This window comes from Taudactylus pleione, unplaced genomic scaffold (assembly GCF_031769625.1).
Source record: "Taudactylus pleione unplaced genomic scaffold, aTauple2 ptg000054l, whole genome shotgun sequence".
In the NCBI taxonomy this organism is placed as follows: Eukaryota; Metazoa; Chordata; class Amphibia; order Anura; family Myobatrachidae; genus Taudactylus; species Taudactylus pleione.
Genome location: NW_028284456.1, coordinates 9,063,686 through 9,083,997, shown reverse-complemented (window position 1 = coordinate 9,083,997; position 20,312 = coordinate 9,063,686). Strand labels below are relative to the sequence as shown.

The 20,312-nt window shown below is 45.4% G+C and overlaps 1 protein-coding gene across 4 annotated transcripts in view; it reads left to right on the top strand.

The window, feature by feature from the left end:
* The window catches only part of RP9 (RP9 pre-mRNA splicing factor), a 30,160-nt gene extending 11,876 nt beyond the window's left edge, over window positions 1-18,284 (top strand). For 3 of the 4 annotated variants that reach the window (XM_088464332.1, XM_088464345.1, XM_088464338.1), the window contains 3 exons: window positions 7,920-8,011; window positions 12,227-12,288; window positions 17,424-18,284. In XM_088464332.1, coding sequence (XP_088320458.1) covers window positions 7,920-8,011; window positions 12,227-12,288; window positions 17,424-17,586 — 317 coding nt within the window. In that variant the 3' untranslated portion in view covers window positions 17,587-18,284. The remainder of the gene's footprint in view (window positions 1-7,919; window positions 8,012-12,226; window positions 12,289-17,423) is intronic. The other variant, XM_088464352.1, reaches the window with a different exon arrangement.
* The last annotated feature ends 2,028 nt before the right edge of the window (window positions 18,285-20,312 follow it).

Genomic DNA, 20,312 nt, shown 5'->3' with positions numbered 1-20,312 from the left:
GTATAGTGCTGCTTAATATTTCCGCCAAGATTGGTCAGATATGTCTGACCAGGAGATAGAGCGTTATACTGCACCCATTTTTACTATCCTGCAAGTCATGTGCTGCAGGTGTTAGTGCGGAGGATTTGACTCATAAAGGGTTCTGTATGTGGCGTCATCTGGTGCTGGCCTCTTTCACGACCCCCTTGGGCGGTTTGTTTTCTCGGGATCCTCTCAATTGCGGATCGCCGGGCGGGCCACATTGTTGTACCTCACTTGGGGTTACTTCACCATACTGCCCTTTTCATCTCAGGGTATCTCGCAGCTTCTTGCACTCTTCCCCTGTGACACAGACTACCGCTCCCTGCAGGGGTTTTTCGCAGTATATGAATTCCCCCTGGTGCCACAATAGTCTGTCATTCCCCTTGCAGGGATTACCACAACAGCCACCCTGGGTGGATGTCGTTTTCTACGAAACGCTAATTGGCATGGTTGACGCCCTGTGGTTACTTCCCAGTTGGCTCTGCCGTGAACTGGGTACTGTTCGGGGCTCTTTCCCTCTTACACGGGGGGAAGCCTATTTCAGGTATTATTATCCCTGCTTTAGGGCTGGTAGCAGGTCCATTCTGGTTAGAGTGAATGTTGACCTGCACCTGTATCATACACCCTCAGTATTGCGTGCCTTCGGGTTCCCTGTTGCTGACTAGCGGGTGGATCGCATAGCGGGACTCTGGCTGTTGCCAGATAGGAGGTGTTACAACAGTGTTTGGCCTCCTGTCCCAAATTCCCTGAGGGTCATCACGAGCCCCTCCTGGGGGGGATGGGCGTGTTACTCGTCTGATTACAGACGTTACTACGCCTCCCATTCCTGCGTGGTCGGATTCTTCGGATCCGTAGGTGGTAACTCTGCCTGAAATCAGTATACTTGCTTTCAGGAGTTGTTACCCATCCTACCATGGCTATAGCATGGTTGGTTAATACTATTGCATATTGGGTTGATGCATTTGTAACGTTTTTTCCCCTCCAACACGTCGGGGGTTCAAATGTATTTGGTCGCTCACGTAATATATGCTGTTGTCATAGGTGGAAATTGCCTATATTGGATACCAGTCTCCTAACTTTCAGAGTTCCGGCTGCGACTGTATCCTCCGTAATACCCTATGGCTGCGCTCTGGGAATGCAGAGGTGCAGATACCATCTTTAGGGTTGATATTGTTTGGTCCTGACCTTGACAAGATTGTAGTAACATTGGCAGTATTACTAACGACAAGTTTACCGCTTTCAGCTATGCCCACTACAAGGCCTCAGACTAAGTCTGTTAAGTCTTTTTTGTCCTCTGGGTCAGCCTAAAGGTCTGTTTCTTCGTAGACTGTCGGCATCTACAAGGGCCGACATATCCAGTACCGAGCAGGCCTGGACTGCCAGCCGATCCTGCTTCTGAACCTACGGATATCTCTTCAGCCTGACGGGACAGGCCTACAACTGGGAGATACCGATTTTCTCAGTTCGCCCGGTATTAGTGTCAAGTTGCCGCGGCTACGTGGGTAGGAGGGTATGCCCTCTTTACAAGGGCCTTACAGATCCAGAAAGCTATGCAGTTGTTGCGGTAAGCGGAGCTAATTAGGCCATCCCCACTATCTCAGTGAGGGACTGGTTGTTCTGTTTTCTTTCTGGTGCGGTGGCTGAATGGTCCTCTTTGGCCTATTCTCTGTCTCAATTCCCTGAACCAGTTCCTAAAGCTACCTGGGCTCAGGAGGAAATCCCTATGCTCCATCATACGATGTTTGGAACCTGGGGACTTTATGGTATCACTGGATATACAGGACGCGTGCCTACGGGTACTTACAGAGACCTTTCCTCAGCATGGGCTGAGGTTTGCTGTATCACAGCAACACTTACAATTTTTCGGGCTCTGCCTGTTGGGACTGTCCTCAGCCCCACAGGGGTTTACCAGCGTTTTGGATTTTCTGACAGTTCTTCTGTTCAGTATATCCCAATGCTCCTGTACCTGGACGGCCTCCTGCTCTTAGCGGGATCACCGGGGTACTTTACGGCCAGATCAGGATGACTGTGGCTTCTTCAGGGTGCAGACGTTTAATCAACGGGGAAAAAGTCCTCCCTGCATCCCTCTCTGGGTATTCTTCATCTAGGATCCCTGCTGGATTCTCAGAATCTGAGAATTCTTCTGGCGTAAGACGGAATCTCCTCTCTTCCATTAGGAGTACATGGTTGTCTGCGCAGTCGACAGATGTCTTTACACTCTGGGATGCATGGTGGAATGGGCTCAGTTCCATTCCAGGCCTTTCCATAATTGGCTCATCTCCAGATGGAACGAGTTTTTTCTGTCGGATAACTGTTCAAACGATGATGCTCTCTCCGGAGGCAAGTCGGTCCCTGTCTGGGTGGCTATGGCCATCTCGTCCAGGGTTTTCTTTGCTATGGACAGTGTCTGGATCGAATCCTTTTCAGGCAGTTGGACGTCTGTCGATTCCACCCTGTCAATTAACTTACTCTGGCATAACTCTTGTTTCCCGGTGAACTTGAAAAGGTTCAGTCCGACAGGGTCAGGACAGTGGCTTCCTTTTTAGCAACACTGTTCGTTGAGTGGCAATGACAGGTATGTCACATATTCGGACATAGTCCGAGGGTCTCCTCCCGACCATCTCGGCAGCGTTCATTTCAGGAGCTCTCCATTGGGAAGCGGGAGTCCTCAGCCATCACGACGTGCATCCCGGGGACTAGTCTCTTCCCCAAGAGAGGTTTCATCTCCTGGTGAGCAGGGGGGGCCCCCTGAGGTGACCCTCATGGCCTTCTGACTTTATCACACTATGGTGTTACAGTTCAGCTCTGGGGATTCTGAAGCAACCTTCAGCGACTCTTTGTCGGTGAAGTGGTCCTTCCACTTTGTGTACCTGTGTTCTCCGGTCTCCCTTCTTCCTCGAGGTCTTTGGAAGTGTTTTCAATCGAGACGGAGATGCTTTCCTGCTGGTGGCTCCTGATTGCCCCAGATGTCAGGGGTACTTGGATCTTCGGAGTCTCTACATCGATACTCCATCCCTGATGCTTCACTGCCCGGACCTGTTGTCTCAGGGTCCTTGGTTTTGCCTTGGACCTGGGTCGTTTGTCTTTGACTGTGTCCTTACAGTGGTCTTACGGCTTCCCTGGCTTTGTCATCGTTGGAATGATTAGAGCACATGGATCAGCTTTTGCTGGGACCTACCACAAACTGTGGCAGCCATAAATCTTATGGTATTGTACCTGTCGATACAATCCTCCGGTGTCCAGGATTTCCAGATATTCTGGCATTCCTTCCGGCTGGCTTGGGTTTCACACTTGGCCTGGTCTTCCTGACAGTGCGGATCTCTACACTGTCAGTATGGTTAAGATATGGAATTGCTCCACTCTGGTATCCAGTTCATCCTTTGGAGTGTTTTCTTGATTATGCCTCCATTTGTCCTCCCTAGGGACTCCTTGGGAGTAAGTAGTGGTTCTTCGTTACCTCCGGGGACAGTCAATGGAACCGCTGGTTGTGATAGCCATTACATGGTCTATTGCTTAGGCTCTCTCTTTCTCTCAGGGTGTTTATATCAACCAGGAGAGTGTCTGAATTGGGAGCGTTCTCATGTGGCTCCCTCTTCTGGAGGGCATCATGTCAGGGTGGGAGTTGCTCTCGCCCTGTGTTTCTTCTTAGTGGTTTTCAGGTTCCATATTATTCTGGAACTTATGGTACGGCCATTCTGTCCCCAGTCCTCTCGGCTGGTGTGGCCTCATTGACTGTGGTCTGGCCTCTTTGGATTTATGTGATCCGTTCAGGTTCCTTACGGAAATCGGACTCCTTATTGGTGGTCTGAGATTTCTGGTTTTCACAGGAAAGGATGGCCGGCCTATAACCAAATGTTGGCTGGATGGCCTCGTAGGTCTTCCTCAGGGGCCTACCCATGGGTAGGCCTTCCTGTTGTTGATGCTTGTTTTTTCTCGGGCCATGTGACCCTCGTGTGCGGCTCGCTGTGGCGCCTCGGCTGTTTTGCCTTACTAGGTGGCCACGTGGTCTTCTGTCCACACCTTTTTAAGGTTCTAGGCATTGGTTTCCTTTGCCTCTCAGGATGCTTCCTTTTTGGCGACGGATTCTCCTCTCAGCACAGGAGCGTCCCCACCCTTGGTTGAACTGCTTTGGGACATCCCCAAGGTCAACCCTGTGGACCCCCTATGGACCCTGAAGTAGAAAACAAGAGATATGGTAAGAACTTACCTTTGTTATCTCTGTTTCTACGAAGTCCATAGGGTCCACAGGGCGCCCGCCCTGACGCACCTGGCTTCATATGGGCTGTGTGGCTGGTCACCGGTTTTCCGTCTCCCATTTCGGTGAGTATGGTTATTGAGTGTTCCAGTTTTCTCTCTCTTTTTCTCTCCTCCTCCGGCCTTTGGCTACTTACAAACTGAGGTGCCTCTGGCTTGGGGGTGGGGTTACAGGGAGAGTGGACCCAGTGCATCCTGGGAGCTAAAAGCTTTAACTGCGTGGTGCCCGGATTTGGTTCCCAACCTATACCCCAAGGTCAACCCTGTGGACCCTATGGACTTCGTAGAAACAGAGATAACAAAGGTAAGTTCTTACCATATCTCTTGTTTTTCTGCAGTTTTTTTTATTTTCATATAGTAATATTTATCCCTAAGTATTGCATGATATTGCTGCTTATTAAAGTACATATTAAACCAATTCATGCCATATATCAATGTAAAGGATTATGAGAAGATATTTACCTATCGGCTATACAGTCTGATAGTTCACTAGGAACCAATGACATCACAGAGACACTTGTGCCTTATAGATGTGTCCTTTTCCATCTTCGCCGCATCAACGGCAAACGTGCCCGCGGGTCGTGGCATGCGAATTGGCCCGCACCCTCAGCTCAGTACGCCAAGCTGCGGCATGGATTGCACCATGCGATCCTGTGGGAATGCTGGTGTGAACACCGCATAGGCTAGCTGGCACTTATTTGCAGCATTTCTACCGTGGCATGCTGCAGCACCGGCCAAGATGGAAAAGGACACATCTGTACTTGTGTACTATATAATCACCATAGAGTGTTGCATTTACATGTGTACCACTCTTAAATTGTACAGAAGGTATAAAAGTCAATACCTCCATATATGAACTGGTATACCTCGTGTTCCAAAGTAGTATCTTATGGGGAAGTTGTCTTTAACCAGTTTTCTGATGTAGTAGCATCAGATGCAATCACGCCAAGCTGGTCCTTTCATGACACTGTCGCATCTGCTCAGATGGTGACAGAGACACCTGCCGGCAGGTGCTGGTAGGTAATCTTCTACAGCCGCCGGACTCGGCACACCCAGCCAGGACCTCTGTTGCTGTGGCAACCCCCAAGTCTTCTCCTCCACGCAGCTGCAGGAAGTCTACCTTCAACTCAAGCTTTGGGGGCTCAGGGAAGCTGCGGATCCAACCTCTACTCGGGTTGGCTGCAATCAGCGATCCTTATAGGATCACCTACCAGTCTGTGTTGACTGCACTGCAACAGCCCCGCCTCCCTCGGGTTTCTTCCCCTGTCCCAGGCAGGAGTGATGAGCGATCTTCAGGAATGCTGCTGGCTGCTCTTCTTGCAGGACTGTCAGTAAAATGTTATTTTCATGTTGAACCTGGGGGGGTGTGGTGGGGGAAAGCCGACTTCAGTTGCGGACTACTGGCATCAAACAACAACAGATGCCTGGGTCTGAGAAGTGGTCTCTCAGGGGTGTGCCCTCACTTTCAGAGGCATCCTCCACAGACGTTTTTTGCACTACACCCCCATTGGATTCTATCAAGACATTGGCTCTACAGGAGGCCATTTACTCGCTGCTGCAGGCAGGGGTGATGATCACTGTTCCTGTGTTTCAACAAGGAAGGGGTTATTATTTTTTGTTCAGAAACCGAATGGGTCTCATGGTCCTATTCTATATCTGAAAACCCTAAACAAGTTTATCTGTGACCCTAGTTTCGTATAGAAACTCGTCAATTATTTTGGGGATGGAACCTGGGGATTTTATGGCTTCCCTGGACATTCAGGATGCGTATTTGCACGTGCTTATTACGCCATCCCACCAACAATTTCTACGGTTGCTGTCCTACAACAACATTACCAATTTAAGGCAATGCCATTTGGTCTATCAACGGCCCCTCGGGTCTTCACCAAAATAATGGCGGTTATGATGGCCTACCTCAGGCATCAGGGAATCTGAATACTACCATACCTGGACGACCTTTTGATATTGGCACAGTCTCCAGCTGTTCTAGAACATCATCTCCAACTGAACATTGCCTGCCTACAGACGCATGGCTGGATCATCAATTGGAAGAAATCCTCTCTTTCTTCAACACAGCGGATGGTACATATGGGGGGCACTTCTGGATTCTCAAGCACAAAGAGTGTTTCTGCCAGAGGACAAAATTGTGGCCCTATCGTTGCGAGTACGCAATCTAAGGGTATCCATTCTATCAGCCATGCAATTCCTGGGGTCAATGGTATCCACCTTCGATTAAGTATGACTATCTCTCAGGCTTACACGCAGGCTGATTCCCCTGTTCCAAACACGGTGACAGCACATTCTACCCGGTCTTTGAGACCATCGTGGGCGTTTCATTATGTTGCCTCTGCTGAGCAATTATGCATGGTAGCCACTTGGTCTTCTGTCCACAGTTTTCATAGGTTTTTCTACGCCTTTTGATACTTTTGCCTGTCAGGATGCTTCCTACCCTAGGGGGACTGCTTTAGGACATCCCCATGGTATCCCTGTGGATCACTATGAACCCTGAAGACGATAATAGGAGTTATGGTAGACTTACCTTTTGATAACTCTCTTTCTTTGAAGTCCACAGGGCACCCACCCTGACGCACATGGTTGCATTGGGTAATTTTTCATTTGGTCACGGATTCCCTAATTTCTGAGTGTTTCTGGTGTAAGATTGTTCTTCCTTCTCTTTTCTTCTCCTGCCATGGGCTTCTTTTACAAAACTGAATGCCTGTGGAAAGGGGCGGAGTATATGTGGAGGAGGACCTGGGGCATACTGGGAGCTGAAAGCTTAACTGGTTGGTGCCTGGATCACTCCAATCACATTATCCCCTTGGTATCTATGTGGACTCTATGGACTTCGAAGTCATGACTCGGTCTCCAATATCCACTCCCACAAGAGACTTCACTTATTCCAACTTTTACATTAATTATGCAAAATACTACATTAGGGTTTGTCATTTGTGGGGCTTTGAAGGTTTATGAATAAATATTAAAGAACCCTGCATACATCAGTGAGACGCCTGGGAACATAAACCACACATTTAGGAGCCTATGTACTAATAATATTGGACCAGCCGCAATTATTATCTATCCATATCGCCGGGAATAGTTTAATTTTTAATGACAATAATTCTGCTTTGATGTACAAGTGGGAACTCGCATAGACAGCGGTTGTGGAAATCGCTGTCCCTGAGAGTTATATCCCCGTCAAATTGTAGAAGTCTTTTACAGCAGACTGGCGGGGGGCTGCGGGGGAGTGATCGAAAGATCTCTCCCCTGCCCCTGGAGCACCCATAGGCTTGTACTAGTTTACACCATCTGAAGATGGTTTAAACTACCGGGGCTAAACTCAGAAAAGCTTAGCTTTTTGGAGATTAGTACATAGGGGTCAGATCTAGTCCTCATTGATAATAATGGGAACTGCAATATGCAGCGCTAATTAGCACTTTGCCAGAGATTTCTGTTAAATCTCCTGCATTGTGCTTTTAGTACAATACATACAATTATGCAGAAACTACAGTTTCTGCATAATTTTCTGTAAAAACAGTTTGATACATATGCCCCTTAGTGATATCGGATCCACTCACATGGCCTAGTGATTTGTATACATACATTTTATGTCAGAATAGGCACTTGACATTTTGCTTGTCTTGCAGGTTGGAGATGTAAGCAGTACGGTCACAGAACTGGCGACCGCGAGTGTCCCTACTTTATAAAAGGCAATCATAAGATTGAGCAGTTCAGAGTGGTAAGCCAAGTCTATCGATCGAGATACAGTATATACACACACACATTGTGGTCAAAGTGGAAATTAGAAGAGGTGATATGCAATTTAAAATTGGCATTGTGGAAACTTTGTATGGCATATTTTGCTATATCTGCCTACTTGGAGCAGTGTACTACATAGTGCAAATATATAAACAGTAGAAATGGTATGCCCACAGTTTAGTTACACTACAAATAATTTTCTACCAAAACAAAAATTTTCTACCAAAACAAAGTTCGAGTCTGGTAATATCAGTTACTTTATTATGTCTGGTTGTCTCCATCCATTCTTTTTTTTTTTTTTTTATTATAAATTCTTTATTTTCATATTTGTTTTTCAATAAACATATACAATAGCAGAAAAGCGAAAAAGAAATACTGAACAAAGTATGCCATTCGATATAATAAACAAGATACACAAAAAGATACCAGTGCGACATCCAATTTGCATATATCCATAAAACTGCAAAAAATAATACAATCAAAAACATAGACATAATGCGAGACAAACAACATACACAAGGGAAAAAAGGAGGAAGGGGGGGGGGGCATAATGAATAATATATAGCAGAACACAGATATCCAATATATAATAAAAATAAACAAAAGTATGTGGCCATTCGAGGTCTAGTTGGAAAATGTATAACCAAAGCTAAATATTATAGCTTATGAAAACAGTTACTTATAATTGGTCTCGGGGTATCAAATCCCTGTAGGAAGAAGAATATTTAAAGTCCATCCAACCAGACCATAGTGTCACATAATCAGAATGCTTTTTGGGGGTCGAATAAAAAATGTAATCCATTGACATAAAAAAATCTATGCGTTGGAACCAATCATAGGGTGAGGGAGGTACAGAATAGCGCCAACGGACTGGTATCACCGCTCTGGCTGCATTATTCAGATGTTTGAGTAAAGACTTTTTATATTTAGAAGTGCGATGAGCCAAAAATCTGGCCCAGAATCTCTGATGCCAAGGCTATAAACTTTCTCCAAAACGGGACAATCAGTGGGCAGTCCCACCATATGTGGAATAACGAACACCTATCCTGGTGACATCGCCAGCAGAGCGGAGACACTCCTGGAGAAAATTTATGTAATGTAACCGGGCAACGATACCACCTCCACAATACATTATATTGTGTTTTCACAACTTCCAGACTTGAAGAACAGGTACTAGTAGTCTGATACACTTTCTCCCAATTAATCTGTATACCACTAGAATGAAACTCCCGTTCCCAAACATCTTGGAATGCCGGACTATCAGGTAGATGGGATGTCAGAAGTATTTGATATATGCCGGAAATTACATGAACAGGAGCATTAGGATGAGAACACATGGGGCCAAATGTAATAGGGTGTGAGTTTAGAAAATTTGAGAGTTTAGCAGTAAACTCTCACATTGGTTGAGTTTTATCTTCAAAATGGGAAAACATCTGAATGAGATTTTAAATCGGGAGAGTTTTTTAAGTCTAAAAAAACATGCAAGTTCGCGCTGTTACTTTGTTTTTGGACTCTATTACATTGGCAAAGTTTAAAAACTGTCAGAAACTCTCACTTTTCTAAACTCTCACCCTATTACATTTGGCCCATAGTCTCAAAAGGAGTCATGTCTATTGAATTTAGCAAGACCTCCCAGAGAAGAAGCAAAGTGGCGGATCTGTAGGTAGAATCAATAATCGTGAGTGCCTAAATTTGATTCAGCCAGCAAATCTCTAAAAGACTTAAACACACCACTCAAAATCAAGTGGCCCATTCTAGTAATACCTGCCTTTGACCACGTCTGGAAATCCCAGGGGTAAAAAGGGGGTTATGTACAATGGGTGTAAGTGGAGACACAACCGAGGAAACACCAGGTTTTGCGCGCAGCGTCCTCCACAGTGATAGAGAGGACCCACTGTTGGATGGTCCGAGTGAGACACCTTAGAACACCACGGTAGAATTTGTAATTGGAGATTTGTGGAAAAAAACTCCAAATCCACCCACTGTTTTTCCCCAGGACTCCTGGTCCAGTCCAGGATTCTGCTTAACATTGTCGCTTGATGGTAAGCAGAGATCATAGGAAGCAGTCTGCCACCCTGGGATTTCTGTCGAAAGAGAATCTGGTGTTTAAACCTAGGTCGTCTGCCACCCCATACAAACTCACGAATAACATTATGTACAGTACATTGGACAGAAAGCGAGGTGGGAGCTCTATAGGAATTGTTGCAAACAGATAAAGGAGTCTGGGGGGCACATTCATTTTAATTATGTTAATCCGACCTAACCATGAAAATGGGAGCCATTGGGTCAAGTCCCTGCGAAGCTTGCTAAGCATGGGGGTGTGGTTTAAAACAAACAGCTGATTAAGTCTGTTTGGTATCTGTACACCTAAATACTGTATATGGGAGGGCACCATTTGAAAGGAAAATAGGAGCTAAGAGCTGAAACAGTCTCCGCGGAGGCTGTGATATTAAGAGCCATCGATTTTGAATAATTTATTTTAAAATTAGACAGCTGACTAAATATTTGTTCTGTTTACTCTATTTATATACCCAGATTTTGCTGTTTACTACCCAAGCATGTACAGCCATGGCCAAAAGTTTTGAGAATGACACAAGTATTGGTTTTCACAAAGTCTGCTGCTTCAATTTTTATGATGGCAATTTGCATATACTCCAGAATGTCATGAATTGTGATCAGATGAATTGCAGATAATTTCCATGTCCCTCTTTGCCATGACAATGAACTTAAGCCCCAAAGCATTTCCACAGCATTTCAGCCCTGCCACAAAAGGACCAGGTGACATCATGTCAGTGATTCTCTCATTAACACAGGTGAGAGTGTTGACGAGGACAAGGCTGGAGATCACTATGTCATGCTGATTGAGTTAGAATAACAGACTGGAAGCTTTAAAAGGAGGGTGGAGCTTGAAATCATTGTTCTTCCTCTGTTAACCATAGCTACCTGCAAGGAAACACGTGCAGTCATCATTGCTTTGCACATAAAGGAATTCAAAGACAAGGATATTGCTGCTGGTAAGATTGCACCTAAATCAACCATTTATCATATCATCAAGAACTTCAAGGAGAGAGGTTCAATAGTTGTGAAGAAGGCTTCAGGCACCCAAGAACGTCCAGCAAGCGCCAGCACCGTCTCCTAAAGTTGACTCAGCTGCGGGATCGGGGCATCACCAGTACAGAGCTTGCTCAGGAATGGCTGCAGGCAGGTTTGAGTGCATCTTCACGCACAGTGAGGTTAACACTTTTGGAAGATGGCCTGGTGTCAAGAAGGGCAGTAAAGAAGCCGCTTCTCTCCAGGAAAAACATTAGGGACAAACTGATATTCAGCAAAACGTACAGGGATTGGACTGCTGAGGACTGGAGACAAGTTATTTTCTCTGATGAATCCCCTTTCAGATTTGTTTGGGGCATCTGGAAAAACGCTTGTCCGGAAAAGGAAAGGCGAGCGCTACCATCAGTCCTGTGTCATGCCAACAGTAAAGCATTCATGTGTGGTTGCTTCTCAGCCAAGGGAGTGGGATCACTCACAAATTTGCCTAAGAACACAGACCTGAATAAAGAATGGTACCAAAACATCTTCCAAGAGCAACTTCTACCAACTATCCAAGAACAGTTTGGTGATCAACAATTGCTTTTTCAACATGATGGAGCACCTTGCCATAAGGCAAAAGTGATAACCAAGTGGCTTGGGGAACAAAACATCGCAATTTTGGGTCCATGGCCAGGAAACTCCCCAGACCTTAATCCCATTGAAAATTTGTGGTCAATCCTCAAGAGTCGGGTGGACAAACAAAAATCCACAAATTCTGACAAACTCCAAGCATTGTTTTGGCAAGAATGGCCGGCCATCCGTCAGTATGTGGCTCAGAATTTGATTGACAGCATGCCAGGGTGAATTGTAGGGGTCTTGAAAAAGAAGGGTCAACACTGCAAATATTCTCTCTTTGCATAAACTTTATGTAATTGTCAATAAAAGCCTTTGACACTTATGAAATGCTTGTAATTTTACTTCAGTATACAGTACCATAGTAACATCTGACAAATAGGCCTAACAGCACTGAAGCAGCAAACTTGTGAAAACCAATACTTGTGTCATTCTCAAAACTTTTGGCCATGGCTGTACTATTTATATATTTTGCTTTAAGATGGGACATTTGGTTATTGACTGTTGTTGTATGGGTTTATTGTTTTTGTAGGCTCATGAAGACCCAATGTATGGCTTAATAAAACAGAAAGAGATTCAAGAAAAACAAATGAGGTAATACAATATTTTGTTACATTTTGGGGAAAGGTGAACTATACTGTATAGGATTTGTTATAATGTTAGGAATACTCTTAAGAAGTTTATTACATACTGTCACACAGTCCATACTGTCTACCTATTTAGACTTCTACCAGATTTATGTAACAATGATAATGTTTGGTTTCAGCTTCTTGTGTTTTGTATAATATGTGTGATGCAGCAAAGGTTTGTGCAGTGTCCCTTCCCATTTGGTTTTCAACCGGCACTTTGTGCATTTGTTTACTGCCTGATGTATGTACACCACCAACAACTATTCAGTTTTATTTTTTTTATATAAAGTCTCTCAGCTGTTAGCATGCTACTCAAAAACAGTCATTGTGCATTTCTCATATGCACCAAGCCCTGAATGCATCACATGGAAGCGGTGGGTAACGCCATCTTCAGATGGCGATACCCTATAGAAGCCTATGGGCTTCTATAGGCACAAAATGTGAGGGGGATGCAACCGGATCCCTCCCATCTCTCCTCGCGACACGCGTGCAGAAGGACGCCAGGGGGACTTCTGGGTCATAGACCCGTAAGTAACTTACTCGCAAACGACAGCTCTTACCGAAAGTACCAGCATAATTAATGCCAGCATGCTTGCGATGAGTGGCAGGATGCATCGTATGCATATAGCGATGCGTCATGCATCTCGCCCGCAAAGCTGAACTAACTAAATATCTGAAAATAGATTGTACTTAGAAATAGACATTAGGTATGGTAGAAAATGTTGACTTTTAGTATGTTGACATTGCCAGAATGTTGACCATGCAACCTAAACCTAACCCTAAAATCAAAAAAATTGAATGTTGACATTGTGTCTGTCGACAGTCACAATGTTGACACTATGGCCCTGATTCAGAGGTGGACGCTAAGCAGTAGCAGCTGCACCTTCTGTCGCAGCCACTACTGCAAAATTATGCGAATGCTGCAGCCAATGGGCTGTCTGCAGAAATGCCCACGGAACTCCATGCATTTCCCATCTGTGTCCGACGGCTTTAACCATCGGGACTCATGCGCATTGCATCTCGGAAGCATGTGCAGTGTTTCTGTGACGCATGCACATAAGTAAAATGTTGGGCACTTGTGCCTGATGTTTTACTTGCGTCCACCCCAGGCCCTATCTCACGTGTGGATGTTAACATGTTCATTGTCGAACTCCCGTCAATGTCGATCATCTAGACATCTCATTATTGTGGAGTAAGGTAACTTGAGGGCCTAAAGCTGGGGACACACTTAACAATATTTTGAGTGATTTACCCGATTCCGACGGATCAGAACGACAAATCGTTCAAATCGTCTAGTGTGTACCCACTATGTCGGCCGTGGCGCACTTCCGCGGGATCGTCAGCCACATCGTCATGTTGTCCCTACATGCAGCTCAATCCGACGATCGAACTGATGACTCCATGCAGCGGGATGCGGCAGGGGCCGATATATCGGGCACCAGATCGTCTATTGTGTACTGGACACCCGATATGTCGGACCATCGGCGGGAAGGGGGGGGGGGGCTTGTCAGTCGGATCGCTGGGTACACACATTGTTTAGTGTGTACCCAGCTTTGCACAATTCCAAAACTGTTTTTAGTCTAGAGCAAGGCCACCAAACTTGTAACCTGTCACCCATTGAGTTTCGACATCTCTAGTGGGCTGATTTTCCTTTCCGGAGTTTACAGTACACCAAATTAAGGAATGATTCTGAATCTGATTGTGAACAACTTTATATGGATCATATATTATAGCAAGCAACAGGAAGATATTTCTACTGACTAAGCAAATGCAAATTGCATGTTAAGCAACTCTGTGGGCTTGCTAAATGGCAATTAATAAGAAAAATGTTTTCTTCTTCAGGGTCCATAGGGCTCCACAGGGAGACATTGGGATGTAGGTGGGACCTGGAGACCGGACACCAACAGCAAAGCTTTTCAATCTAAGGATGCTCCGGTCCTTCCCCCTATACCCCGCCCACAGCCTGAGGTCACTACAGTTTTGTTGGTGTCCGGCAAGGAGCTGGACCACCATTATAACGGGGCTGACTTATGCAGCCGAAGCTTTTATTTTTTTTATTTGATTTATTGCTGGACGTCTGTGCTGCCACCCCATCACCCCTCCGCGGTGCTGTGACACCAAGCATGCGCTAGGTACTCCCGGCGGGGATCTGTTGGGGACTAGCTAGCAGGCTCCCCGGCCCCCCTGACTGCAGCCCGGAATCCAGGGGACAGGCAAGGCGGAACCCCGTTCGCAGGGACCCGCGTATTAGTGCAATCTTGTCTCAGGAGACAGACCGGAGGCGCTGATGTGGACACTGGCTCGCCCACTACTCCACTAGACCACCGGGGCATTAACATACTGGCGCAGAGGCATATTATTAAGGCCAGAGGACCCAGTGGTTAAAGTCTGCCAGGGGATACGGCTCTCTCCCTGCAGCCCCTCTCCCAGCTCAGGGCGCCATTCCACTGCGGTCCTGGTGTACCCTGGGCTGCTCCTCCCCCACCCTCCGCCCACTCAGAGACGCGCGGCAGCCATTTTAGGCAAGCAGTCACACAGCCCCAGGTCCCTCAGCCCTGGTGTCTCTCCCTCAGGAACCACCCTGGGTGGCCTTTTCACAGATGCTGGCAAAAATTACAGAACAGAGAGCGGTCCCCGTAGTGGCTCCCCCTGTGGGATGGCCACAGCAGGTACTCCCTGCAAATCCTTTGCCTCCCCTATGGGCAGACATGCTGTCTACCTCAGTACAGAGTTTGGCTACTACCTCTACAGCCTTGCCGCAAATGCTAAAAAGGGAAAAGCCTTTACCTACTAAATCCTCTAAACGTACTCCGTTATCCTCCCAGTCCACTCAGTTATCTGATTCTGACATCTCATCTGGGGAGGCAGAAGACAGACCTCTCTCACTCTGACTCCGTCTCCGGAGAAGAGGGGCTACCCCTAAGCTAGAGATACCTGCTCTTGTCAGAGCTGTAAAATCTATTTTGCAAATAGAAGAGGATGAACCCGCTCCTAAGAATGCACTTTTTAAATGACAAAAGGTAGTTTTACCAGAGTTCCCTCAATCCAGACCAGCTATCTGATCACATGAGTGAAGCATGGATCATGCCTGGAAAAAGGTATCAAATTCCAAAACGGTTCAGTTCCTTTTACCCTCTTCCAGCTATTGATTGCGCTAAATGGGAAGTTCCCCCGGCAGTGGATTCTCATGTAACTCGTTTGGTTAAAAATGCCACGTTACCCATTCATACTGCTAACTCCTTGAAGGAGGCTACAGATAGACATATAGAAGCTTATCATAAATCTATTTAGTCTCTTTCAGGAGCTATTACTCGTTCCTGCTAGGGCTACGGCCTGGGTGGCAAAAGCCATTGAGAGTTGGGCAGAGGCCCTAGAAGAAACACTTCACCCTGATGCTTCAAGGGAGCAACTATCCTATGTATCTCACACTAGGGATGTAGCCTCCTACTTAGGCGATGTAGCCTCCTCTTCAACTTCCTCTACGAGTAGACCTGTTGTCTCAGGGTCCATGTCTACATCTGGACCTAGCCGGTCTGTCTTTAACGGCTTGGCCCTTGAGACATCCCTCCTAACGGCTAAGGGATTCTCCAGCTCTGTGGTCCAGACTATGCTCAGAGCACGTAAACCGGCCTCAGCCAGGATTTACCACAGAATTTGGCATTCATATTTCCAATGGTGTGCTCCACGCAACTATGACTCTCAGGTCTTTAAAGTTTTTTTAATTGTTCCTTTCTTTAGGCTGGACTGGATCTAGGCCTCCGCTTAGCATCTCTCAAAAGTGCAAGTGTGTCTATTTGGTTTCAGTGCAAGATTGCTTCTATACCGGATGTCCACACCTTCATGAAATGTTTTTTATGAATACAACCTCCCTTTGTCCCTCCTGTGGCTCCATGAGATTTGTCAGTGGTGCTCAAAGCACTTCAGGAACCTCCATTTAAACCTCTGGAATCTGTGGATATCAATTTGCTCACTGCGAATACTTTGTTTCTTATGGCTATAGCATCTGCCCGTAGGGTATCACATTTAGGGCCACTTTCATGCCACTCCCCCTTTTTGATATTTCATCAGGATAGGGCTGTTCTTCGAACACGCCCAAGCTTCCTTCCCAAGGTGGTTTCTTGCTTCCACCTGAATGCAGAAATTGTAATTCCAGCCTTTAATTCACCAGACCTCTTGGCAGGTGAGGCATCTTTGGATGTGGTCTGTGCTCTAAAGATCTATGTGGCCCGTACTGCTTCCATCAGGAAATCGGACTCCCTCTTTGTCCTATATGTGTTCCACAAGAAGGGATGGCCAGCTAACTAACAAACTCTGGCCAAATGGATTCGAATCACTACCTCACAGGCTTATATGCAGACTGGCCTTCCTGTGCCGACTACAGTCTCTGCTCTGTGGATTCCTCGTGGGCAGCCTGAAGTGGCGCCTCAGCTGAACAGCTATGCAAGGCGGCCACCTGGACTTCTGTCCACACCTTTCTTAGGTTTTATGCCTTTGATACATTTGCCTCTCAGGATGCTTCCTACGGGCGTAGGGTTCTCCTATCGCCGCAGGAGCATTCCCGCCCTTGAAATACTGCTTTAGAACATCCCCAATGTCTCCCTGTGGAGCCCTATGGACCCTGAAGAAGAAAATTAGTGTTATAGTAAAACTTACCTTTGTTAACTCTCTTCGAAGTCCATATGGTCCACAGGGCACCCGCCCTGATGTACCTGGGTTCTTTGGGTTTCTTCTCTTGGTCACTTGTTTCCTTCTCTGTGTGAGAGTGTGATTCTTCAGTGTACCAGTCTTCCTTCTCTCCTGTCCTGTTCCTGCCTTGGGCTCGTTAACAAAACTGAAGTGCCCTCAGGCTGTGGGCGGGGTATAGGGGGAAGAACGGAGCATCCTGGGATTGAAAAGCTTTGCTGTTTGTGTCCGGTCCTCCAGGTCCCACCTACACCCCAATGTCTCCCTGTGGACCCTATGGGCTTCAAAGAAAGAGTTAATAAAAGTAACTTTTACCATAACTCTCTCATTTTTGTTGCTCTTTCAGAGATCAGGTTTACAGCTATAGCTTTTATCTTTTTTGTATGCGCTCAATTATAATTCTCATTCACTTTTCAGGATTGAGCAACTGAAAAAACTCCTTGAAGATTCAACATCTGAAGACAGCAGCGACTACTCACATGATTCCCGAGGAAAGCATAAGAAAAAGAAAAAGAAGAAAGACAAAAAGAAGAAGAAGAAAAAGCGCAAATCTTCCCATAGAGACTCTGCTTCAGACTAAACACCAGCAAAGGAAGCTTGCAGTGTAAATATTCTTCTAGGCAAAGCATTATGCTGTCTTAATACATTGAGAAGTGGCCATTAGTGCTGTCGCCAGCAGAAGATTAAGCTAAAATGTTATGAAAGTAAACAGGACTAACAGTAGCTGGCACATGTGGTACGTTCAGTGAAATTGCTATTTCAGTAATATTTTGTTTCTTGACCAGATCTGTGTACAGCAGAATTAAAGAGCAACTTACCTCCAAAGGACTTGGAGTCCCGGCTAAGTAGTTTAGTCCATGAAAGTGATAATGGTCAATGGTTTTTAACCATTGGTAGAGAACCATCGAAGACTGGATGCTGCAGATGTGCAGAATGAAGCCACACGTGCAACCATCAATGGTCGGAGGCCATTCCTAATGCTACGTTTGGACAGCCCATTCATTACATTAATTGTTAGGCCAGGGATAAAACTTTTCTCTAAAAATCTGTTGTAAAGTTTTTGTTTCCTCAGTTCTAAATACTTTAAGCATTACATGCATGATTTAAATGTATTTGTAACTATGCCTATCAATGTGAACTTTGTACAATTTGGAAAATACTGTTTATAAGTTTTGGGAACTTCTAGAAATTTGTGTTCCAAAACTGAAACACTTTTCCCTGTTTTGTTTATATGAAGCCTATTGTATTTATTAAATTCTATAAAACAGTATAAACCTGTATTGTAAACCGTTTCAACATTGTTTTTAGAAAGTTACCATAGCAGGACCACATTAAAATAGTACAGATTTTTTTTCACCCTCCCAACAATATTTATCAAAACAGAAAAAGCTTCTTCACTTGGGTATCTCTCCCCCTTCCCACCTTATTTGCCTTCCTACCTCCCTCCTTATTGTTTTATGACATCTAGTTTTTCTTATGTTTGGTATTTTGAAATTCAATAAATACTAATTTTAAAAAAGAATATAAAAAGGAGTAATATCCATACAATAATAAGATGAAAACACAAAATTCTGCTTTAAATTCCACTCGTCACTTAAAACTGATCTCGCCTAACACACAAACAAAATACCTTGTTACTTGTTTTCTTACCCCTGGATTCATCTCTGTAGGTGCCCCTTGCATTATGTTTTTTTTTATTTTAAAGAACAGTGGTAATACAGCTTGAGGTCCATCCTTTTGCTAACAAAGTGGGTTAAAATAGTGGCTATTTTTCCATTGTTCCTGGCCTTCATTTGAACGAACCTGTCACAACTCACGGATAGATAGTGGATGCTTGCCTGTACTTTAAGATTGGCTAATACCCAGTACAGAGGCGTGGAGTCTAATGTGTCGGTGGTATTCACCAGGGACCCACGCAATGAGGTTTGGACTTAGCTGCGCCTGACACGCAGGTCGCGGCCCCTTAGACTAGGTTCCCTACTACAGATGTTGGTGTACACTGGAGTGTAGTGGGGAGTACGTAGGAGGAGTACAAAGTGTAGTTGACAAGCCGGGTCAGAACCAAACACGATACGGTACCAGGGATCAGAGGGAAACGGGTCGCTGAGAATAGCCAAGTCAATCTGGAATTACCAAGTGCAGTATTAGTGCTCTGCTGCGTCTAAACTCCTTTCAATTACATCATTCATAGGTCTGTTCCAGACAGGCTGCCATGCAGACAGGGATACAGAGAATGTCATAGGCAGAGGCGAGTCAGTGGGGAGACATAGGCTGGCACGCAGAGGGAGAGAGGGGTGACTGGGGCTGTCACAAGCAGATGGGATGGAGACAGAGGCTGTCAACTGCAGAGGGAAGGAGAGGAGACGTATATACATGCGGATCTGTATAAATAATAAAGTAATAAAATATTAAAAGTACATAATATAAATAATAATACAAATAAAAGTAATTGTGCTATCTATATCAGAAGGGTATGTAGTTTGTCTCAATACTGACATCCGAATCCTGACAAGGGACTAAAGATAGGCGTTGAAATACCGACGCCTATCTTAATCCTTACGCTGGAACGGCAGCCAGAACGAGGTAAGTCCAGGGCACCCTTAGTGTTAGCCACGGGGGGAGGGTTAAGGTTTTTTTGAGGGCGAGGTTAGGGTTAGGCACAACTAAGGGATGGTTAGGGGGGGAGAGGGGTAGGGATAGGGTACTTACCTGCCCTGTCGGGATCTTCCCCCTCCGGGCTGCCGGCGTCGAGATATGAACCCGTGGCTATTCAGCTGCCGGGACTTCATACCCATTCCATCAGAAGATATAATCTTCGGTCATCGGAACCATAAAGATATAATTTTTTCAACAGACTGTAGAAATAAAGTAAAACATGTGCACACAAAATATTAGAATGATATTACCATCCAATAGAATATCCAGCCCTGTGTGGAAAGTTAAATTTAGCAGGAGAAGAGGGAACTTCTGTGGTGACTTTAGCAAAGGTCTTTGCAATAGATAAAGATGTTCATTGGGTCTTCCAGCTGGTTTGAAAATATGTCCATAATGACTGTTTTGTGAGGGATGGAGTTTGTCCTATGTTCGCAGTGTCCAAGACAGATACAGTCTCAAAAAGTGCTTGCTTCACACACCTTCTTCAGATGAAAGTGCTCAGCGTTTGCACTAAATACCTAAAGGTAATCATGGGCACCAGCTGACGCAGCTCGCATAATTAATATTAACACATTTGTGTGCAGTGTTCAATAAAAGGATATAAGAAAATGTAGGAGGTAAACCTCATAAAATTAGCATGTTCCCACATAA